We start from the raw sequence: 17,333 nt of genomic DNA, 5'->3' as shown, positions 1-17,333 counted from the left end.
AATGTAACTAAATCAAATAAAATAAAGACAGAGGTACACGTTTAGAAAATGGGCTGACTTTATTACAATGAGTGTGTGTCCTGTTTGTTCATGGACAGCAAAGTAAAGTCAAAATATCAACAATAATCATAGAATTTATTAAAAGGTTCATGGCACTGCGACTGTGAAAACAAGACGAGAGGAATGCAAGTTAGGACTGTTTTTATTTCACTTAATAAATACCAACAAGAAATAAAACCACATTAACAAGACAAGTTAAAATGTGTCAAATCAAGATGTTATGAGCCCACCTGTAAATATCTAATCCCTGAGTTTGAAGGAAAAAAGGTTCCAAGATTTTGCAGTATCATTTTTTTTTCTAACTAAGCTACACATGACACACACTTCTACAGTGTTAAATGGCATATCAAATAGTTTTATGGCTTTGACATTTTTACTGACCTAAATGACAAATGTAACAAAATCAGCTCATGTTTGAGTTATACAACTCTAGAAAAGCCTGAGAGGAAAAATGTTCACATGACACGACTCTGAAATAAATGGTGTGTACCTTAAACTGAATGAGCGAGAGCAAACATGATCTATAAGTCTCTGTATCTACCCCATATCAGCAAGCACAACTTTAATCATTGTACCAATAAGGAAGTACTTTGTATATTTACAACTGCATTTTCCTACGTTACTATGTTGACACTGGACTTAGTTAGGAAGGGGGGGGGGGGGGGGGGGGGGGGGGGGGGGTAAAAATGTCCCTTAATGCTTAGTGATATTTGTGATAGCATCAAGAGACATCACCTGAGGCTGTTCCACTAGCATCGAACAGTATATGACTTTACATTTGTTTAGCCCCGAGTAGATTCTGACGTTTCGAAGGTGCTATCAGACGACTACATGCACACTGGAGCTCCCCTTATCGAAGTCCCACTTTGCAGTCGAGGGGAAAATCAATGTCGAGGTCTGCCTCCCACAATAAAACCAGGCTTTTTCTCTGACTCCCCGTGAGCCCAGTTTATATTCTATCAGTAAACGCCTTCTTGTTTTGTCACGGCAAAAGGCTTTCGTCATCCCACTGAGTAAAAAAAAAAAAAAGAGAAAGAGAGAAAAAAAAGAAAAATGGCTTTCGGGTCGACACAGTCCACAACCAGTAACTCAGTCTTCCTCTGGAAACTTGAATTTTGCATAAACGATGAGCATGACTACAGACATGAAGACACACAGGGATCCAATCACAAGGTAGGCAATGCCCAGGAAGTCATTCTTTCCCCCCATCCAGGACACATTGCTGAACACCACCTTCTTCCTCCCGTCAAAGCTCAGAACAGGGTAGTCTGGGGGACAAAAAGTCAAGGACACATAATAACAAAATAATGCTAAACTTAATATTTAAGCTCGTACCAACACCTCAACTCAAGTATCCAATTTGAAAGAAAGATTGTTAATCTTTATAGAACAGCTCTGATATAAGTGCTGTCCTTTAAGTAAAAGTGTATTCAAAGTCGTGACGTAGGAAGTTAAAAGCTGCAGGTGGAAAGCAACCAAGCACATGAATAAGAATTTGCCTAGCTCATTTACTTGCGTCTGAACAATTTGCCTGCTTTATTATTCCTCTCAAGAAACTCACGAGTCATTGCGTCCTTATAAAAACACAACCCCAACCAGCCGGTAAAACAGGTTGGACCGCAGCTGCTGCTATTGTTGAAATAGGACACAAAACATGTGTGTGACGTGACGGATGACCTCTTTAAGCCGACCTGAGCTCCTCTGGACAAAATGATTTGTTTGAAGCAAACTATCTTAAGACGAGACAGAGTTATGTTGCATTGTTTCGTAGGAGTCAAGAGCACATTAACCGAGACCAAGACATTAAGGGATCGAGAACAAGTCAAGACCGAGACCATAAATATATATAAATATTGTTTGCAGCTGGTGTCACTCACATAGTCCTAAACACCAGGAAGGCTGCGACCTTAACCAGGAAGTTTATGGGGCATTTTCCCTCTAAACACAGTAATGACGTCGAAAAAAATATCAGTGATGGTCTTTACTGCTTTTGATTTAAAATCAGGAGTCCACCCAGACAAGACTGAGTAAAAATGCTTTTCGATTCTGAGACGAAACAGATACCTTGAAAGAGTTGTCTCAAGACCAATTTTGAGTACTTGAATACTAGTCAAAAGATGCACATTAAAACACATCCATTTAAATGAGTTATGGCTCCGTGTGTAAGGGGCGACATAAAACTGAGTGCTTGACGATGTTTAGTTCTCTCCAACTGATATGAAACATATTATAAAGATTCTGTTTACTTTTCTTTCATTAAACCAGTCGCTTCATATTTAAACCTCTCGTCTGAAGGCATTTCTGAAATTCAACTTTAATGTGATATTGGCAAGATATCTGGTAACGATATCTGTAACACAAAGACATACATGATAATTATTTAATTTAAGAATGAGTCCTGCATGAGACATATTCATACATGAATTAATTTACCACTTAATATAATCTTTAAGGTTCATATTAACATTGTTGATTTGACTATTCTTGTTGATTTTGTTTTTCAGTTTATTTGTTGTTAATTGTGCTACTCACACGTGTTCGAAATAACTTTAAGAAAGATATTACAATAGAGTATATTATGTTTTTGTAAATATGTTAAACATTTCTTTTGCCTATTATGTTTGGTATCCGGGTGCCTGGATTAAAATAAATGAGAAACACAGGACTCCTGTTAAAAAGGACTCCCTCCATCCTCCCACACTCTGTCACCAGTAAAAGGATACTGTAGGAAATTTCAAGGGTATAGTTTCCGGCTGGCAGACCCTCCACATAATCGCCTTCTGTGATTCTTCGATACAGCTTTCTGAAATCCGGCAGGGCTGCTGTCCTCATCCACACCAGTAAATCCTGATTGATGAAGCCGTTATTTGAGGAGTCTGACGTGTCCAACTCGTAAGCCGGCCTGGGCCAAGATGGAGGTTTCACAGTACCTGCAAGTGTGATGTCATCAACAAATCAGACCCAGAACTCCTCATGAAACACTCGGATGGGGCGCCAAGGATAGCCTAGAGGTTTTGTTTAGCGCCCCATGTACAGAGGCCATAGTCCTCGTAGCAGTAGTCGTAGGTTTGACTGCAACCTTGACCCTCAGTTGCATGTTATTCCCCTCTACCTCCTCTCAACATTTCCAATCTCTCTTTATCTAAAAAAGGCCAAAAGCCCCCAAAAAAATATATCTAAAGAGAAAAAAGAAATCAATGAGATATTACCGTTGAATGCATTCTTCAGGGGTGAGATGCTGGGGTTCCTGTATTTGATGTTATGATCCGACCACCAGGCGATTCCTTTTCCATCTAACGGCACCTGCTTCTTCTTCCCGTTAACAATCTGAAACAGCTTGAAGGTGTCTGAGCAAAAAAAAAAAAAAAAGGAAGTACAAGAAGGACAGACGATCAATATTTGTCAACCAAAAAAAAAAAAAAAAAACCCCAGCATTTTAAATGTCTTTACATACCATTGAATATGCTGTTGGCCACAGCTCCACAGGGAACAATTGGGTTGTTGCCGACTTTCTGGTAGGGAGAACAGGAATCACTGGGATCCTGCAAGAGAAAAAAAAAATTGTCATTTTCCACCAAAAATGTTTAAAATCTTTAACGTTTATACTTCATTTGAGCACAAATAGATTTAGTTGTTTGTGTTTTTCTCACCGTAAATGCATCAAGGTCTCCGGTTAGCTGGTCATCATCTTTGGACACGCCGTACTTTCTCTGATTCTGGAAGTAGTTGGACAGACCATAATAAAAGAACACAGGTCCCTGTGGATGAAAAGAGAAGCGCGGAAACACAACCAAGGGGGGTCAGAGGCACAAACTCAACTTTGTTTTTCCACTCCAAATGTGTTCATTTAAAACTTATATGCAACCTTAAAGAGAACGTCGATGTCGAAGTCCATCTCACAGACGCAGTTTTTCACAGTTTGCTCCGTGCACCCGAAGCAGGGTGAGTCTCGATCAACACCGGTGTAGTCTATCTGTGTAGGGGAAAGAAAACAAAGGTTATTATTCATTTTTGCATTATTGATGGCTACAGCAACTCCAGTGAGTGTTACTGACACCACACCTATTTACAAATCAGGAACAGAATATCCCTTACAAGAGTCTTTTTCATATGTAGACAGAGGAGGGACTCTTAGATACTTTTCTGATTATTATAATATTTGCTTCAGGTGTGTTTACTTCCTCCATTTTTTATGCTGGCGATACTTTGACTCTTAACCCTCAGAATGACCCTTCTCCTACTTGTGCGTTTTTCAGTTTAGGTCTTACCTCCAACACTTGGATGCTCTGGGAAGTGACAAAGAGTGCGACACCGATGCCGATGAACACCAGGCCGATGACGACAAACCCTGGGATGACGATGCCAGCTGAGAGCATGGGCTGCCATGCTGGAAGCCTCTGCTGAGTGTAGGCTGTGTTGTCAGGCCGGTTGGCTAACTCCTTCTCTTCCTTCACCATTTTTGGGGGGGAGTTTGTTCTGTTGGACAGATTGTTAATCAAGTCACCAGTTTGCAGCATTTCTCTTCAGATCACTTCATATTTATGTTAAAACACCCATGCCAAATGCACGAACAAAAAAAAACTTCCCATCTTAAAGGAACATCCATTAATCTTCTTACTCTTAAGGCTCACCAATTTCTTATCCTTGTTGCTTTTCGTGTCAAAATGTATATGTATAAAGTTGTCGCAGCTTTTCCACTAAATATATTAAAGTTCCTAGGTAAGCAATCTCTTCATAGCCTATAATACAAACTATATAAACGGTGTAAATATAAGCTGCACCCATATTAGCCGCGTGACCCAATGCAAACAGTAGGATTGGCTTTTTCGCTCAAATATAAACGCTCACTTTTTAATACAGTGATCGAAATAGATATAAATGTATATAGTCTCTATTGCAATCAAAGTTTGAGGTGTTTACTTACACACAGCTGCCTCAAAATGGAGAAACAAAGGAGTCAACCAAACATCGGTATGCTTCCTTGACTAGTAGGTGCGACGGGGAGAAGCTCACCTTTACCTGTCTACCCCCTCGCGCACACACACGCCTCACCTATCCTGTTCCTCACGCAGGCTGACGTCACTTTGAAAGCACAACTTGTCGGATTTTCTCACAAATTTAAAAATAAACCCAAATAAATAAGGCATCTCTTTTTTTAAATTCTGTAAAAAAAAAAATATTTATAGAGAAATAGACAACTTTAACCTGAATAAATAAATATTAATAATAAATCGTTGAGAAGGAGGAGTTTTTGATTATCCGCCCCCTTTTTTGATTGACAGTAAGTTAAGCCAATCGTTTGACTTAGGGGTATTGAGTAACAAATTTGCTCAACCAATCACGAAGAAGCTCGTTGAAAAGGAAAAAAGCCTGCAACTGAGCCGTCTTTGTGTTGACATCTTCGGAGGTTTGAGAGGTAATTTTCACATTTTCTACACTAAATATGTATCTGTATTTCCGAAGACAACGCTTCGCCGAGAGGGGGAAAGCTTGTCTTACATTTCACATGCCGTTTATCAATAAAAAGTCCTTTGTTTTTAGCACAGCTGGCCCTTTTCTTTCTCACTCGCACCTGCTCCTTCGCTACAGTTGGTGTTAGCCAGATCTCATTGTTAGCTTTGTTAGCTACCATGGAACGGTTGCTGATTTGAATACACAACGCAATCAAAGCAGACTCGGAAACTAAATTTTCAGTGCTCGTTCTTTTTGCCAGAATATTAAAAAAAGGAGTTGTTATTGTGTTAATAAATGCTTTAGGTAAGCTACATTTGAGATGAGAAACCGCCAGCTAACGCGAGCTAGCCTGCAGCAGCTAACTTGCTAGCTCGTCCATTTGGTCTGGTTGCTAAGGCGACACAAAGGTTTTTTTTATAAAGTATACCGTTTCTCCTCAGAGTGTTACACAAGGCATGAGGGATTTTTAAGGATACATTGCCGACTTGTTTTCCTCCCGTGAAAACTCTCCTTTTGCTGGCTCAGTAAATGAGCAGGTTTTGACAAACAAGGGAGCTCGCGGTGCATTACACAATGTGTTTATCCGAGCATGTTTTACACAATAATAATAAATGTTTTTTTTTTGTTTGATCTCAATTAGTTTTATCCAACGTAAGCCGGCGTACCGTATTTTGCTCAGATATAACATTATTTCTGGTTCTGTCTTCATTTCTTAGTGTTTGAATGGATATTACCAGGTGCACGGAGAAATGGGTAAAACAAGAAAAGGTTATTGTAAACCATGGTGCCCTCATTTCATAAATCATGACATTCATGCACAGTCAATGTATTGCTTAAATCATTTCAGTGTGCAGATTTTGGTAGAGCACCTCCACGGGCTCTGCAGTGTATTGGGGGGGTGTTTTAGATCTACAGCAGGTGCATTCACTGACCCCCAAAGTAAAGTGATCAATCAATTTTACTTAACTGAATTTAGTGTTTTGAAAGCATTCTTAAGGCCTGATATTAATGTTTATTATCAGTTGATGGACATAATGAAATACTTATGTTTGTCACATTTTATATTCTCAGAACCTCAAACCCAGGAAGGAGGTACACAACCATTACTTTTCTTTTTTCTTTGGTTGATTTGCTCTCAATATGCACAATTCACATTTCATCATACTCATCTTTCCCTTAGGAGTGTTTTATTTTTGTATTTATACTACTATGCTAGTTTTACTTTTTAACCATTTCATTTAAAAGAAGATTCTGTATTGTGCTGTTGTTGTTTTACCTCCATTTAGATACTTGGTTTCTGTTTGTCCTTTCTTCAGGAGAGGCCTCCAACATCCTCCATGATGCTGTCAAGCAAGAAGTCAGATGCCGGCTCCTCTTCCTCCTCCACGTCATCTTCTGCAGGAGCAGTAGGAGGTGATAGGGCCCCGGTTTCTGATGCCCAGACGGGCCCTTCAGGATCGGCTGCAGGCCCCATGGATGTAAAGAAAAAAGAGAGGTCTTCCCCTAGTGGGGAACCTGGTGGAGCCCCTTTGCCCCACCACGGGGGGCCTGGGGGTGCAGAACAAGACGCAGCTGAAGTTCGAAGAACGAGTCGCCGTAAGCGAGCGAAAGTAAGCATCAAATGGTTCTCTTTCCTCCCTCTACAGAGAGGGAGCAGAAGATTTGTGCCAATTATTGAATAAATACAAATGAACAAAAGTTAGTCAGTTATTGGGACAGTTTGTTTTATACATGTGTCATCATTTAAACAAATTTCTCCTTGTCTTTGCAGTGACGTTTTTGAAGACTCTTGAACCTTTCTTCCAAAAGAGATATTTCCACCTTTATGTGACGTGGGATCGTAGAAGCCAACCAGATACCGTTACGTTGGTTTTAATGTTGCTTTTATTGTGCCAACCGTTGCAGGTGGAGTACCGCGAGATGGACGAAAGCCTGGCTAATCTATCGGAGGACGAATACTACTCGGAGGAGGAGAGAAATGCTAAAGCGGAGAAAGAGAGGAAGCAGGTCATCCCGCCTCCAGCTCCACCAGTAGAGGAAGAGAATGACAGTGAGCCAGAGGAACCTTCTGGTGAGAAAGTCATCGAAATTGTAAAAATATAATCATTCCTGTTGTTTGTGGTCTTCACTTGATCTTGCATAAGCTGTTATTATTGCAGTGATTTAGTTAGTTTATTTGTAGGTGTAGAGGGAGCTGCTTTTCAGAGCCGTCTGCCTCATGACCGTATGACATCCCAGGAGGCCGCCTGCTTTCCCGACATCATCAGCGGACCTCAGCAGACGCAGAAGGTTTTCCTCTACATACGCAATCGTACGGTGAGTGCATTACTCTGTGCTTTAAAAAAAAAACCAACAACCTAAGGACTAACACGTTTATTTTACTACTTTATTACTACGTGATAATTTACTTTAACGTCATGCAGCTCCAACTGTGGCTGGACAACCCAAAGATCCAGCTGACGTTTGAAGCAACAGCACAGCAGCTTGAAGCTCCGTACAACAGTGAGAACCTCTATTCTAATTATTTTCACATAAATGTTGTCAAAGATCACAACCACACAGACGTCAAGTGACCACGTTCTCTTTTCAGGTGACGCTGTACTGGTCCACAGGATACACAGCTACTTAGAGAGGCACGGCCTCATTAACTTTGGTATCTACAAGAGAGTCAAACCTCTGCCCAGTGAGTTCCCTTCACTTAAACTCACCAAAAGATTCTCAGTGTTTTAATGACATCCAGTGAACTCACCTCTTGCTCGTTGTTGCAGCTAAAAAGACGGGGAAGGTTATAGTCATCGGCGGAGGCGTGTCTGGGTTGGCTGCAGCACGGCAGCTGCAGAGCTTTGGGATGGATGTTACAGTATTGGAGGCCCGGGTAAGTCTCCAACAGGATTTCTATTTTTCTGTTGTAACGCCAGTCTGTGTTTTTTTTTCTTCTTCACATTACCAGCTGTATGTGTGTATCATTTATAGCACTTAGTTTATTTTTTATAGATAAGCACAGGCACAGATGTAAGTGCACTAAATGTTGTGTGGGATACGTGCGTTTTTTAAGGGTTACCATGACAACCAGACGAATGAAGGAAACATACTTTGCTTGATGTAGTTTTATGTTTACAGGTGGTCGATGTTTGCGACTTCAGCATTAAAACTGTTTTTTTTCATCTTCTCCTTCAGGACCGTGTCGGAGGCAGAGTGGCCACGTTCAGGAAGGGAAACTATGTCGCCGATCTGGGTGCCATGGTGGTGACAGGCCTAGGTGAGATCCACACTCAGGTGTATCGGATGTCAGAGTTGAAGTCGATCACAACATTAAGACTGCGTATCCTTAAACCCTTTCGTCTTATACAGTGCTTTTAGGTTTCATGTTTTTTAGAATTTGAACGCTGACATGAAAAATAAATTATTCTTTAAAAATAAAAAAAGATTTTAGGCTTAGACAGTTGAAGTGGAGGAGTGATACTGACTCTGCTTTTACTTAAACCTACCAGTAGATGGTGTCGGTGGCCATGTTTATGCAGACATCATCATCTGTGTGTGTGTGTGTGTGTGTTATTGCCAGGAGGGAACCCCATGGCAGTGATCAGTAAGCAGGTGAACATGGAGCTGGCAAAGATCAAACAGAAGTGTCCGCTGTACGAAGCCAACGGCCAAGCTGTGAGTTCAACCAATCAAATCATCCTGAATCACCCGTCATCAGCACTACTCTCAAGTTCCCTCATTAGCATTCAATGTGCTTTATATTTATGAACACGAGCGCTTAAATAGCTTCAACGTCTGATGGATCGTAAGAGTGTCTTGTTGACATTTTTAAACGTGCATTAGAATAAGTTCACATCCAAACAAATAAAAAACATCAGTCTCAGCAGCGAGGCTCCATCTGCATTAGATATATGCTTCCAAATGACATTTAAGAAAAGCAGGACCTGATGTTGTTTACTTCCTTAAATAGAAGATGTTTATGCACAGCAGTTTCCTCTGTTAGTGTGGAAGTACTTCTGTGTCTGATTAAATAGCTCCTCTTAAAGCCCGTTGTTGTCCGGAGGCACTGATCTGCTTTTCCATGAGCCACAAAAACACAAACGAGCGGTGGATTGATTTAAGCACGTACCCTCGCGTGTCATCAACAACAGCTCCGGTTCCTTTCAGAACAGAAACAGATATGACCGTAATGCAATTTACTTTTCAAGTAAACAGTGTTATCCCTCCCCCCTCGTTTTTTTGTTCCGACCATCAAGTGGCAGTAACAGTAGTAGGATGTTTAGGTTCACGTTCAGGGCACTTCCACTGCACTCGAGACTCGCCACAGGGCTGCTGGAGCATCTGCATCATGTGTAGACGGTTTCCTCCTCCTGCAGGAAAATGCAAACACAGAGTCATGTGTTTTACTGTTGTGCAAAGCTGTTTCACGTTAAAGATGAGATTACTTAATATCTTCTCCCCCCCCCTCTTTTTCCTTCTTTTCAACGCTGTCCGTGTTCGTCCTCTTCATGGACCACTAAAGGGGGAACGGTGCACGAGCGTAAGTATCTTCTCTGCGTCTTGAGCGTGGCGTGTTTTTCTCTTCATTCTTTCCTGTGGGGTTGATGACTTCTGTCATCAGCGTGGCTGACAGCCTGCGTGTGTTGTGTGTGCGTCCAGGTGCCAAAAGAAAAGGACGAGATGGTGGAGCAAGAGTTCAACAGACTGCTGGAGGCCACCTCCTACCTCAGCCACCAGCTTGACTTCAACTTCCTCAACAACAAACCCGTTTCTCTGGGACAAGCCCTCGAGGTGGTCATACAGTGAGTACGCTGCCGACTGCATGAACGCAAACAGAGTAGGAGAGGGCAGATGTATAAAACCTCACATCGTGTGTGTGTGTGTTGCAGGCTGCAGGAGAAGCATGTTAAAGACGAGCAGATAGAACACTGGAAGAAGATTGTAAAGACTCAGGAAGAGCTCAGGGATCTTCTCAACAAGGTGAGCACGATATTCAGTTTGGCACATTATGACCACATGACTCTCAGACGTATTTGGTGCATCACATTTTATCCGAGCAAAACAAATCAAAGGGAACACTTTTGACATTTGCAAGGACTTTTATTTTTCTTGTTTTGTTCAATTGGTAAAAAAAAAAAATCCACTTTTTGTTACAGTTAATAAAAACAGACTTGAATGTTTCTTCTCATGCACATCAACCTCACGGCGTTCCTCTCTTGTGTCTGATTCTAGATGGTGACCACTAAGGAGCGGGTGAAGGAGCTTCATCAGCAGCACAAAGAGGCCAGCGAAGTCAAACCCCCCCGAGATATCACGGCAGAGTTCCTGGTGAAGAGCAAGCACCGCGACCTCACAGCGCTCTGCAAAGTGAGCTCCACATAAGACCGTTATCTAGACTGGCTGTTGATTCTTCTGTGACACTTTCATTATTCCTTCAGTGCATTCGGACCCGTGCATAAAATCAGGCTGCAGGGGCCTCACGTCATTTATTCAGAGCGGTTCTGTTTGAATGGTAAATGGTTCCAGCTGTGCTGCTGGGGCTGCAGCACCGTCTCCGTGTTTTCAGTTGCTGAAGACTCGTCTCCCTTGATGCAACACCAGATATCCGGGGTTGATGAGCAGGTCAGAAGGTTGTGGGTTTGAATGAACGCTGAGGGCAGAGACGGACTCGCTCACTCGTTTGAACATCACGAGACGAGAAGAAATAGACGTGAGATCCAAGTCAACCAGACAGGCTGTGTTTAAGTGGTCTAACGCCACGGTGGGATGTGTTATTAGAGCGAGTGCTGCTGTTTTATTTCGGGTGCGTATAAATCCACTGCAGCGATGTGTGTGTTTGAGACGGAGGCTGCCGTTGGTTTAAACACAGCTGCCGTCTGAACCCGATTCGTCTGCTATCCATGCACTTACTCAGAAACCACTTCAAGGCTTTGAATCACTGTCTGATTGTCTTTATGTCTGCGGATGTTCACACACACACACACTTTCAGTCAGGGCAGTGTGTGTGTGTTCTCTTATGACCGCATCATATAACAGCCAGTCAAAGGATGGCAGTCAGGACTTTGTTGTTGAGATATTTTCCCCCTTTTCAGTCCATTTTTAGTATTTTCCCACGTCAAACGGCGAGCTTGAAGGCATCATTAGGATGTTAAAACCTCTCTGCACTGGACTCAGGGCCACCGTGTGTCCTGAGGCTGGACGTGCTCGGCGGTGTGACCAGACTCTGTTGGTTGTTTTGTGGTGATGAACAGGTTGAGTCAGCCCTTCTTTTCAAGACTGCCCGTCCTTTCCACATGACCTGAAACCCTCGGGGTGTTTACCTTGAGCTCACACTCACACAGACATGTGCCAGATGCTCACATTGAAACCAGTTGGTATAGCCTCGACATCAGCCGCTCCAAGTCTGACAGCAGTTCAGTAAAATAGTGTACATGTCAGCACGAGGGTTTAACATGAACAGAAATCAGCATCTTGTTCGTTTGAAGATTTCAGGCATCTTTCAATTTCAACATGTAACAAAGTTTTTCTCCTCATTACGTCGCTCTTTTCCTGCACTGATATAAAAACCTCCTGAGCTGTGTGTGTTTGTCTCTGTGTAGGAGTACGATGAGCTGGTGGAGATGCAGGTCAAGCTGGAGGAGAAGCTGCAGGAGCTCGAGGCAAATCCACCAAGGTAACAGATCCAGGAAGTGGAACACTAGAATGAAAAGAAAACAACATTTCTCTGTGAACCGAGATTTAAAAGACAAGACATCCCAGGACGTTCGAGGCGTTCGTGTTAGCAGTCACCAGAAAAAAGCCAGTATGAAACTAGCTCACCCAGAATAAATAAAACACAGAGACAGTGATCGCTGACATTTTTTTGTTCCCATCATGCAGCTGTGTTTACGCACGTCTGAAGTCTCTAACGCAGATTAATCGCAGGCGACAAACGGATCTTTGAGTTTAACGAGTAGAAGCAGCAGCAGCTCGTTGCTCTGGTTGGATCAGTACGTTCGCCCGCGATGTAACGGCAGATCTGTAGTCATTGTTCTGATCAGGAGCAATTATCACTTAGTGTCAGCTCGTCATCAAAGATTATGTAAACGGAGCCCTGCAGCCTTTAGAGACCGGTGTTTACCCGTCTACATCTCGTGGCAGACGTCCTTTTATTTCACCCTCATCGGTAACGTGATGCGTTTAAATATATATTCTTACATGTTTACTAGTTTGTGCATGAGCCAACGTGTCGCTGCGATGTTTAAATAGCGTTCATCAACATGTCTCTTTCCTTCCTTTCTTTCCCACAGTGATGTTTACCTCTCATCCAGGGATCGGCAGATCCTGGACTGGCACTTTGCCAACCTGGAGTTTGCCAACGCTACGCCCCTCTCCACCCTTTCTCTCAAGCACTGGGATCAGGTAAAACACATGACAGACGTGACGCTGCATGTAAAAGTCCCCGAGGCCTCTTCAGTCATATGTGCTGCGCTGCAGTCTTTGAAGGTTCATTCATTATTCCACAGGACGATGACTTTGAGTTCACCGGCAGCCACCTGACGGTGAGGAACGGTTACTCTTGCGTTCCCGTGGCGCTGGCTGAAGGCTTGGACATCAAACTGAACACTGCAGTGCGGCAGGTTCGGTACACGGCTTCAGGTGCGTGCACCCTGAGACTCCTTAACCCATGTTTTTTTTTTTTTAATGGATGTGCAGTGGATCAGTCATTCATCTGTTCAATCTGCAGGCTGTGAGGTGATCGCAGTCAACACCCGCTCCACCACACAGACCTTCATATACAAGTGTGACGCCGTGTTGTGCACCCTGCCTCTCGGCGTGTTGAAGCAGCAGCCCCCCGCCGTGCAGTTTGTTCCCCCGCTGCCCGAGTGGAAGACGTCTGCCATACAGAGGATGGGCTTCGGCAACCTCAACAAGGTTTTTTATTATTCCCTTTTTCCTGATTTCCTGCTTTTTCTCCTCTTGTCTCTAAACCATTCTCCAAACTGCAGGAGTTCATTCAGTTGTCAATCTGAAGCTTGAATAGTCTGACTTCTAAGCAGGAAGTTCAGAGATAAAAGCTCTCCTTTTAAAATGAGCTGTTACCTTCAAATCAGACTTCACGTCCGCTCGTTAATCATGCACATCCTGTTTCTTCAGGGAGACCTGGTGCTGCAGTGTCCTCATGCTAGAATCTGACCTTGACTTGAAGTTGTGCTCGTATCCCCTCCATGTTCATATATCGGATTTTGGATGTCAGCAGCATCCAGCATGAATACTTTCCCTCCCTCAGACATGGGATGGATTGTAAGTGTGTCACGAGCATTGTTTGGGCTAAGTACAGGAGGGGAGAGGCGATCCCAGCGGAGCTAGCGTGCGGATGAAAGATGATCATTGCCAGGATGTTTGTAATCGGATCAGAGTGCTCATCCCGCGTCCGTCCCGACCCCACCGCCTCTTCTCTGTGTGCTGCTGAGCATCATCTGCATCCGAGCGCTTTATCTTCTAAATCTGCTGCAGCACAGAGGAGAGAGACTGCTGCATTATTATGCAATCTGAGCTGCTACTTACACTGCACAGCCAGCAGAGGGCGCTCTGCCGTCCACACACAGCCTGAAGTTTGCAGCGTTGGCAGTAAATGTGCTGAAGCTGAAACTTCCCAGACAGTGGAGCTTTTGATTCAAAGAAGCACTTTGATTGGTTTAGTGACTCTGTGTGTGTGTGTGTGTGTGTGTGTGTGTGTGTGTGTGTGTGTGTGTGTGTGTGTGTGTGTGTGTGTGTGTGTGTGTGTGTGTGTGTGTGTGTGTGTGTGTGTGTGTGTGTGTGTGTGTGTGTGTGTGTGTGTGTGTGTGTGTGTGTGTGTGTGTGTGTGTGTGTGTGTGTGTGTGTGTGTGTGTGTGTGTGTGTGTGTGTGTTCCTCCCTGTCTGAAGGTGGTGTTGTGTTTCGACCGTGTGTTCTGGGATCCCAGTGTCAACCTGTTTGGTCACGTCGGCTCCACCACGGCGAGTCGGGGCGAACTCTTCCTTTTCTGGAACCTCTACAAAGGTGCAAAGCGAGACGTCTTTTACTTCCATAAAACGATGCAGAAGGATTTTTTGATGCTGAGATATTTTCTTCTCTCACACATCCTTTAAAAAGTCTCTGAAACAGAGTGTGTCCTTTCTTCTCTCTCTTTCAGCCCCGATCTTACTCGCTCTGATGGCCGGCGAGGCGGCGGGTATCATGGAGAACATCAGCGACGACGTGATCGTCGGACGCTGTCTGGCCATTCTCAAAGGAATATTTGGAAGCAGCGCTGTGCCACAGGTACACGAGTCCAGCCCGTGTCTGTTCGCTCCTCGTGAATATGGAGCGTCTAGTTGTTTTCCAAAACGACTCTATCGTGTTGGTTGTTTACAGGGAAGTCGTGGCGGTTTTGTTTTTTAAGCTCCATCAGTGTTTCTCTGGGTTTTTTTCCACTACTTTATGTGGAATGTCGAATTGGTTCCTGAATTGACCCCCGAAACCAGAACGGCCTTAAACAGCGAGCACATGTGAAGGGCCCCTCAGAAGCCGGGTCCGGTCCAAACCAGCCGTCATAAATCATTAGCTTCTGGTTTGAAACGGGCTGAAGTCACACGCGCTGAGGCCGCCGTGTGGAACCGTTTGCCCTGCAGCTGCTCACAGGTCCCTCAAACGTTAAAGTGTGTGTTTGTTTGTTTGTTGTCATGGCAGCCCAAGGAAACTGTGGTCACCCGTTGGCGTGCAGACCCCTGGGCGAGGGGATCCTACTCGTACGTGGCGGCAGGTTCTTCGGGTAACGACTATGACCTGATGGCACAGCCCATCACGCCCGGCCCTGCGATACCCGGAGCCTCACAGGTACACGCCAAGAAGAAATGCTTTGTGTTCATGTGTGTGAGAAGGCGAGGGAGCGAGGGCGGCCTGACGCTTATATTTAACTTATTTTCGGGCTGTTTTCATGTGAAGAAGTCAAACTAGGACGCTGACTAATTATTCTTTTTGCGGTTTACTACCACATTTTTTTTTTTCTCTCTCACGACGGTCCTGCATCGCTCTCAATCTGTCTTTTTTTTCTCCCTCCTCTCAGCCTGTCCCTCGTCTCTTCTTCTCCGGGGAGCACACCATCAGGAATTACCCGGCGACCGTCCACGGCGCCCTGCTCAGCGGGCTCCGCGAGGCAGGACGCATCGCAGATCAGTTCCTCGGTGCCATGTACACACTCCCCCGACAAGCCACGCCCACAGCCGCCAGCAACCCTCCGCAGGCTCAGCCCACCCCCAGCGTGTGAAAATGACTCTCCCATTTCCTGCCAGCTCTGAACTCTCACACCATTCATAGCAGTTTGTTTTTTTTGTTTGTTTCAAAAAGTCTAACCATAAACTGTTATTTCTGTCTGTGAATATATTTGAAGTCCCGCTCACAACTTCGGGTCTTTGCCTTTAATCGAATAATGACACTCTGAGTAATTTGTGAAGTTAACAATCCTTAATTGAGCCCATCAGACTTTTATTTAGGAAATAAAAGCGACTCTGAAGTCTGGGCTCTGCTGAAGGACGATGAATCAATCCAAACATTATTACATTTCAATGTAACGACTCGTCGAAGACTTCATAGATGTACTAACCTAGCCTTAAAAGAACAGAAGCATAGCATTTCATTTAAGAAATCTATTTATGTCCCCCGTCTAAAAACGTAATGATGACAAATGCGGTGTAAATCCACTTCGCTGTTCGGCCTGTCGAAGCTGAAGACGCTTCCCTCTGCTGTCACTCACGAGGGCTTCAGACACGGCTCCGTACTGTAGCTGACTTTCTGTCTGACTTTTAGGTTGCAGAGTGTAGTGAAAATAGTTTGAATTAAAGGTTAAAAAAATAAGAGAGATATGTCGAAAGAATTGTGTATGTTTTTGTTTTTGTTGCAATAGCAGTTTTAAGTATTTTATTATGTTTGTCATGGCGTACTTTTTTTATATTGTCCATTTTTTGTTATTAAAAGAAGAGAGAACGTTTGTCGTCTTGGCTCGTCTTTGTGTTTCTCGGGTTTGAAAAGTTTGTCCTGTCCTGCCGTCACATGGATAGCATGTTCAAAATGAACATTTCTGCCTCTACCATGACCCTCAAGTGACCCTGCGTCGTTGCAGATTTTGGCTGCTTCCCAGGGTCTCCGGTAGAGAGAGAGAGAGAGATGAGGGTCCCTGGCAGCAGCTCTACATAGTGGGGGATCTGATGAATGGGGGGGGGGATTAAAATGGTCAACCATGAGCTATGAGCTTTTCTGTGGAGTTGTATTTCAGGGCTCTGTGCCCCTCACTTTTCCATTCACTGTTTTGCGTCTCATGCCGTGTTTTGTGGTTATAATTACCCCGAGCAGAGGACAATGTTTGATGTAACAAGGGTCATTTGAGCCGCGGATTTGGACGACGGCCTTCGAGTATTTTCACCTCCTCGGGAAACCAAAGGCTGGGAGCAGTGTGTGACTGTAAACTGGCAGGCAGGCTCGTTGTTATAAACCCACATGGACTGATTGATGGAGAGGCCGCAGTGTGTCTGAGCACATGTCATGTTATACAGTTACAAACACCTCCCACACACTCTTGTGTGTATTTAGAACATCATGCACATTTATTACTTACATGACGGATAAAAAAAACAAACCCTGCTGATTGGTTAGGCTGTGCCAGTTTAGCATTTTAGCTGCTCTGAAAGCTTGACTGTAAACATGGAAGTGACTGTCAAGCATTCACACTTTAACTTTGGTGCCAAAAGAGAAGTTGACATTATTTCTTTTAGTAAGTTCCTTCGAGGCCTTGAGATTAATTGCGTTGAAATTTGAGAGTAATATTCACGTTCAGAGCTGC

At 43.8% G+C, this 17,333-nt stretch overlaps 2 protein-coding genes across 8 annotated transcripts; one reads left to right on the top strand and one right to left on the bottom strand.

Annotated features, from left to right (window-relative positions):
• Nucleotides 1–184: 184 nt before the first annotated feature.
• tmem30b (transmembrane protein 30B) lies at nt 185–5,167 on the bottom strand. Its single transcript, XM_079369952.1, has 8 exons — nt 4,985–5,167; nt 4,329–4,536; nt 3,926–4,033; nt 3,711–3,818; nt 3,515–3,602; nt 3,270–3,407; nt 2,784–2,990; nt 185–1,328 (listed from the first exon to the last, which is right to left on the bottom strand). Exons 2-8 carry the CDS (start codon nt 4,515–4,517, stop codon nt 1,150–1,152), a joined length of 1,017 nt encoding a protein of 338 aa, XP_079226078.1. The 5' UTR covers nt 4,518–4,536; nt 4,985–5,167; the 3' UTR covers nt 185–1,149.
• A 203-nt stretch (nt 5,168–5,370) lies between these two features.
• kdm1a (lysine (K)-specific demethylase 1a) lies at nt 5,371–16,484 on the top strand. 7 transcript variants are annotated; one of them, XM_079369948.1, is made up of 23 exons: nt 5,428–5,476; nt 6,231–6,267; nt 6,586–6,606; nt 6,831–7,124; nt 7,417–7,585; nt 7,697–7,830; nt 7,938–8,016; nt 8,105–8,197; nt 8,283–8,389; nt 8,692–8,773; nt 9,077–9,171; nt 10,019–10,036; nt 10,156–10,298; nt 10,386–10,476; nt 10,729–10,863; nt 12,096–12,169; nt 12,786–12,897; nt 13,002–13,134; nt 13,223–13,410; nt 14,404–14,518; nt 14,652–14,779; nt 15,188–15,334; nt 15,564–16,484. In XM_079369948.1, the coding sequence occupies exons 2-23, from the start codon at nt 6,238–6,240 to the stop codon at nt 15,762–15,764; spliced, it is 2,589 nt and encodes an 862-aa protein (XP_079226074.1). In that variant the 5' UTR covers nt 5,428–5,476; nt 6,231–6,237; the 3' UTR covers nt 15,765–16,484. The 7 variants fall into 7 exon arrangements, with proteins under 7 accessions (XP_079226076.1, XP_079226077.1, XP_079226075.1 ...); XM_079369951.1 differs by lacking the exon at nt 6,231–6,267 and having other exon boundaries at nt 5,391–5,476; XM_079369949.1 differs by lacking the exon at nt 6,586–6,606 and having other exon boundaries at nt 5,427–5,476.
• Nucleotides 16,485–17,333: the final 849 nt, after the last annotated feature.

The sequence above is a fragment of the Symphodus melops genome (genome assembly GCF_947650265.1).
Source record: "Symphodus melops genome assembly, chromosome: 19".
Taxonomy (NCBI): Eukaryota; Metazoa; Chordata; class Actinopteri; order Labriformes; family Labridae; genus Symphodus; species Symphodus melops.
The sequence above is the reverse complement of the archived record's forward strand: the minus strand, read 5'-3'. Positions and strand labels throughout refer to the sequence as shown.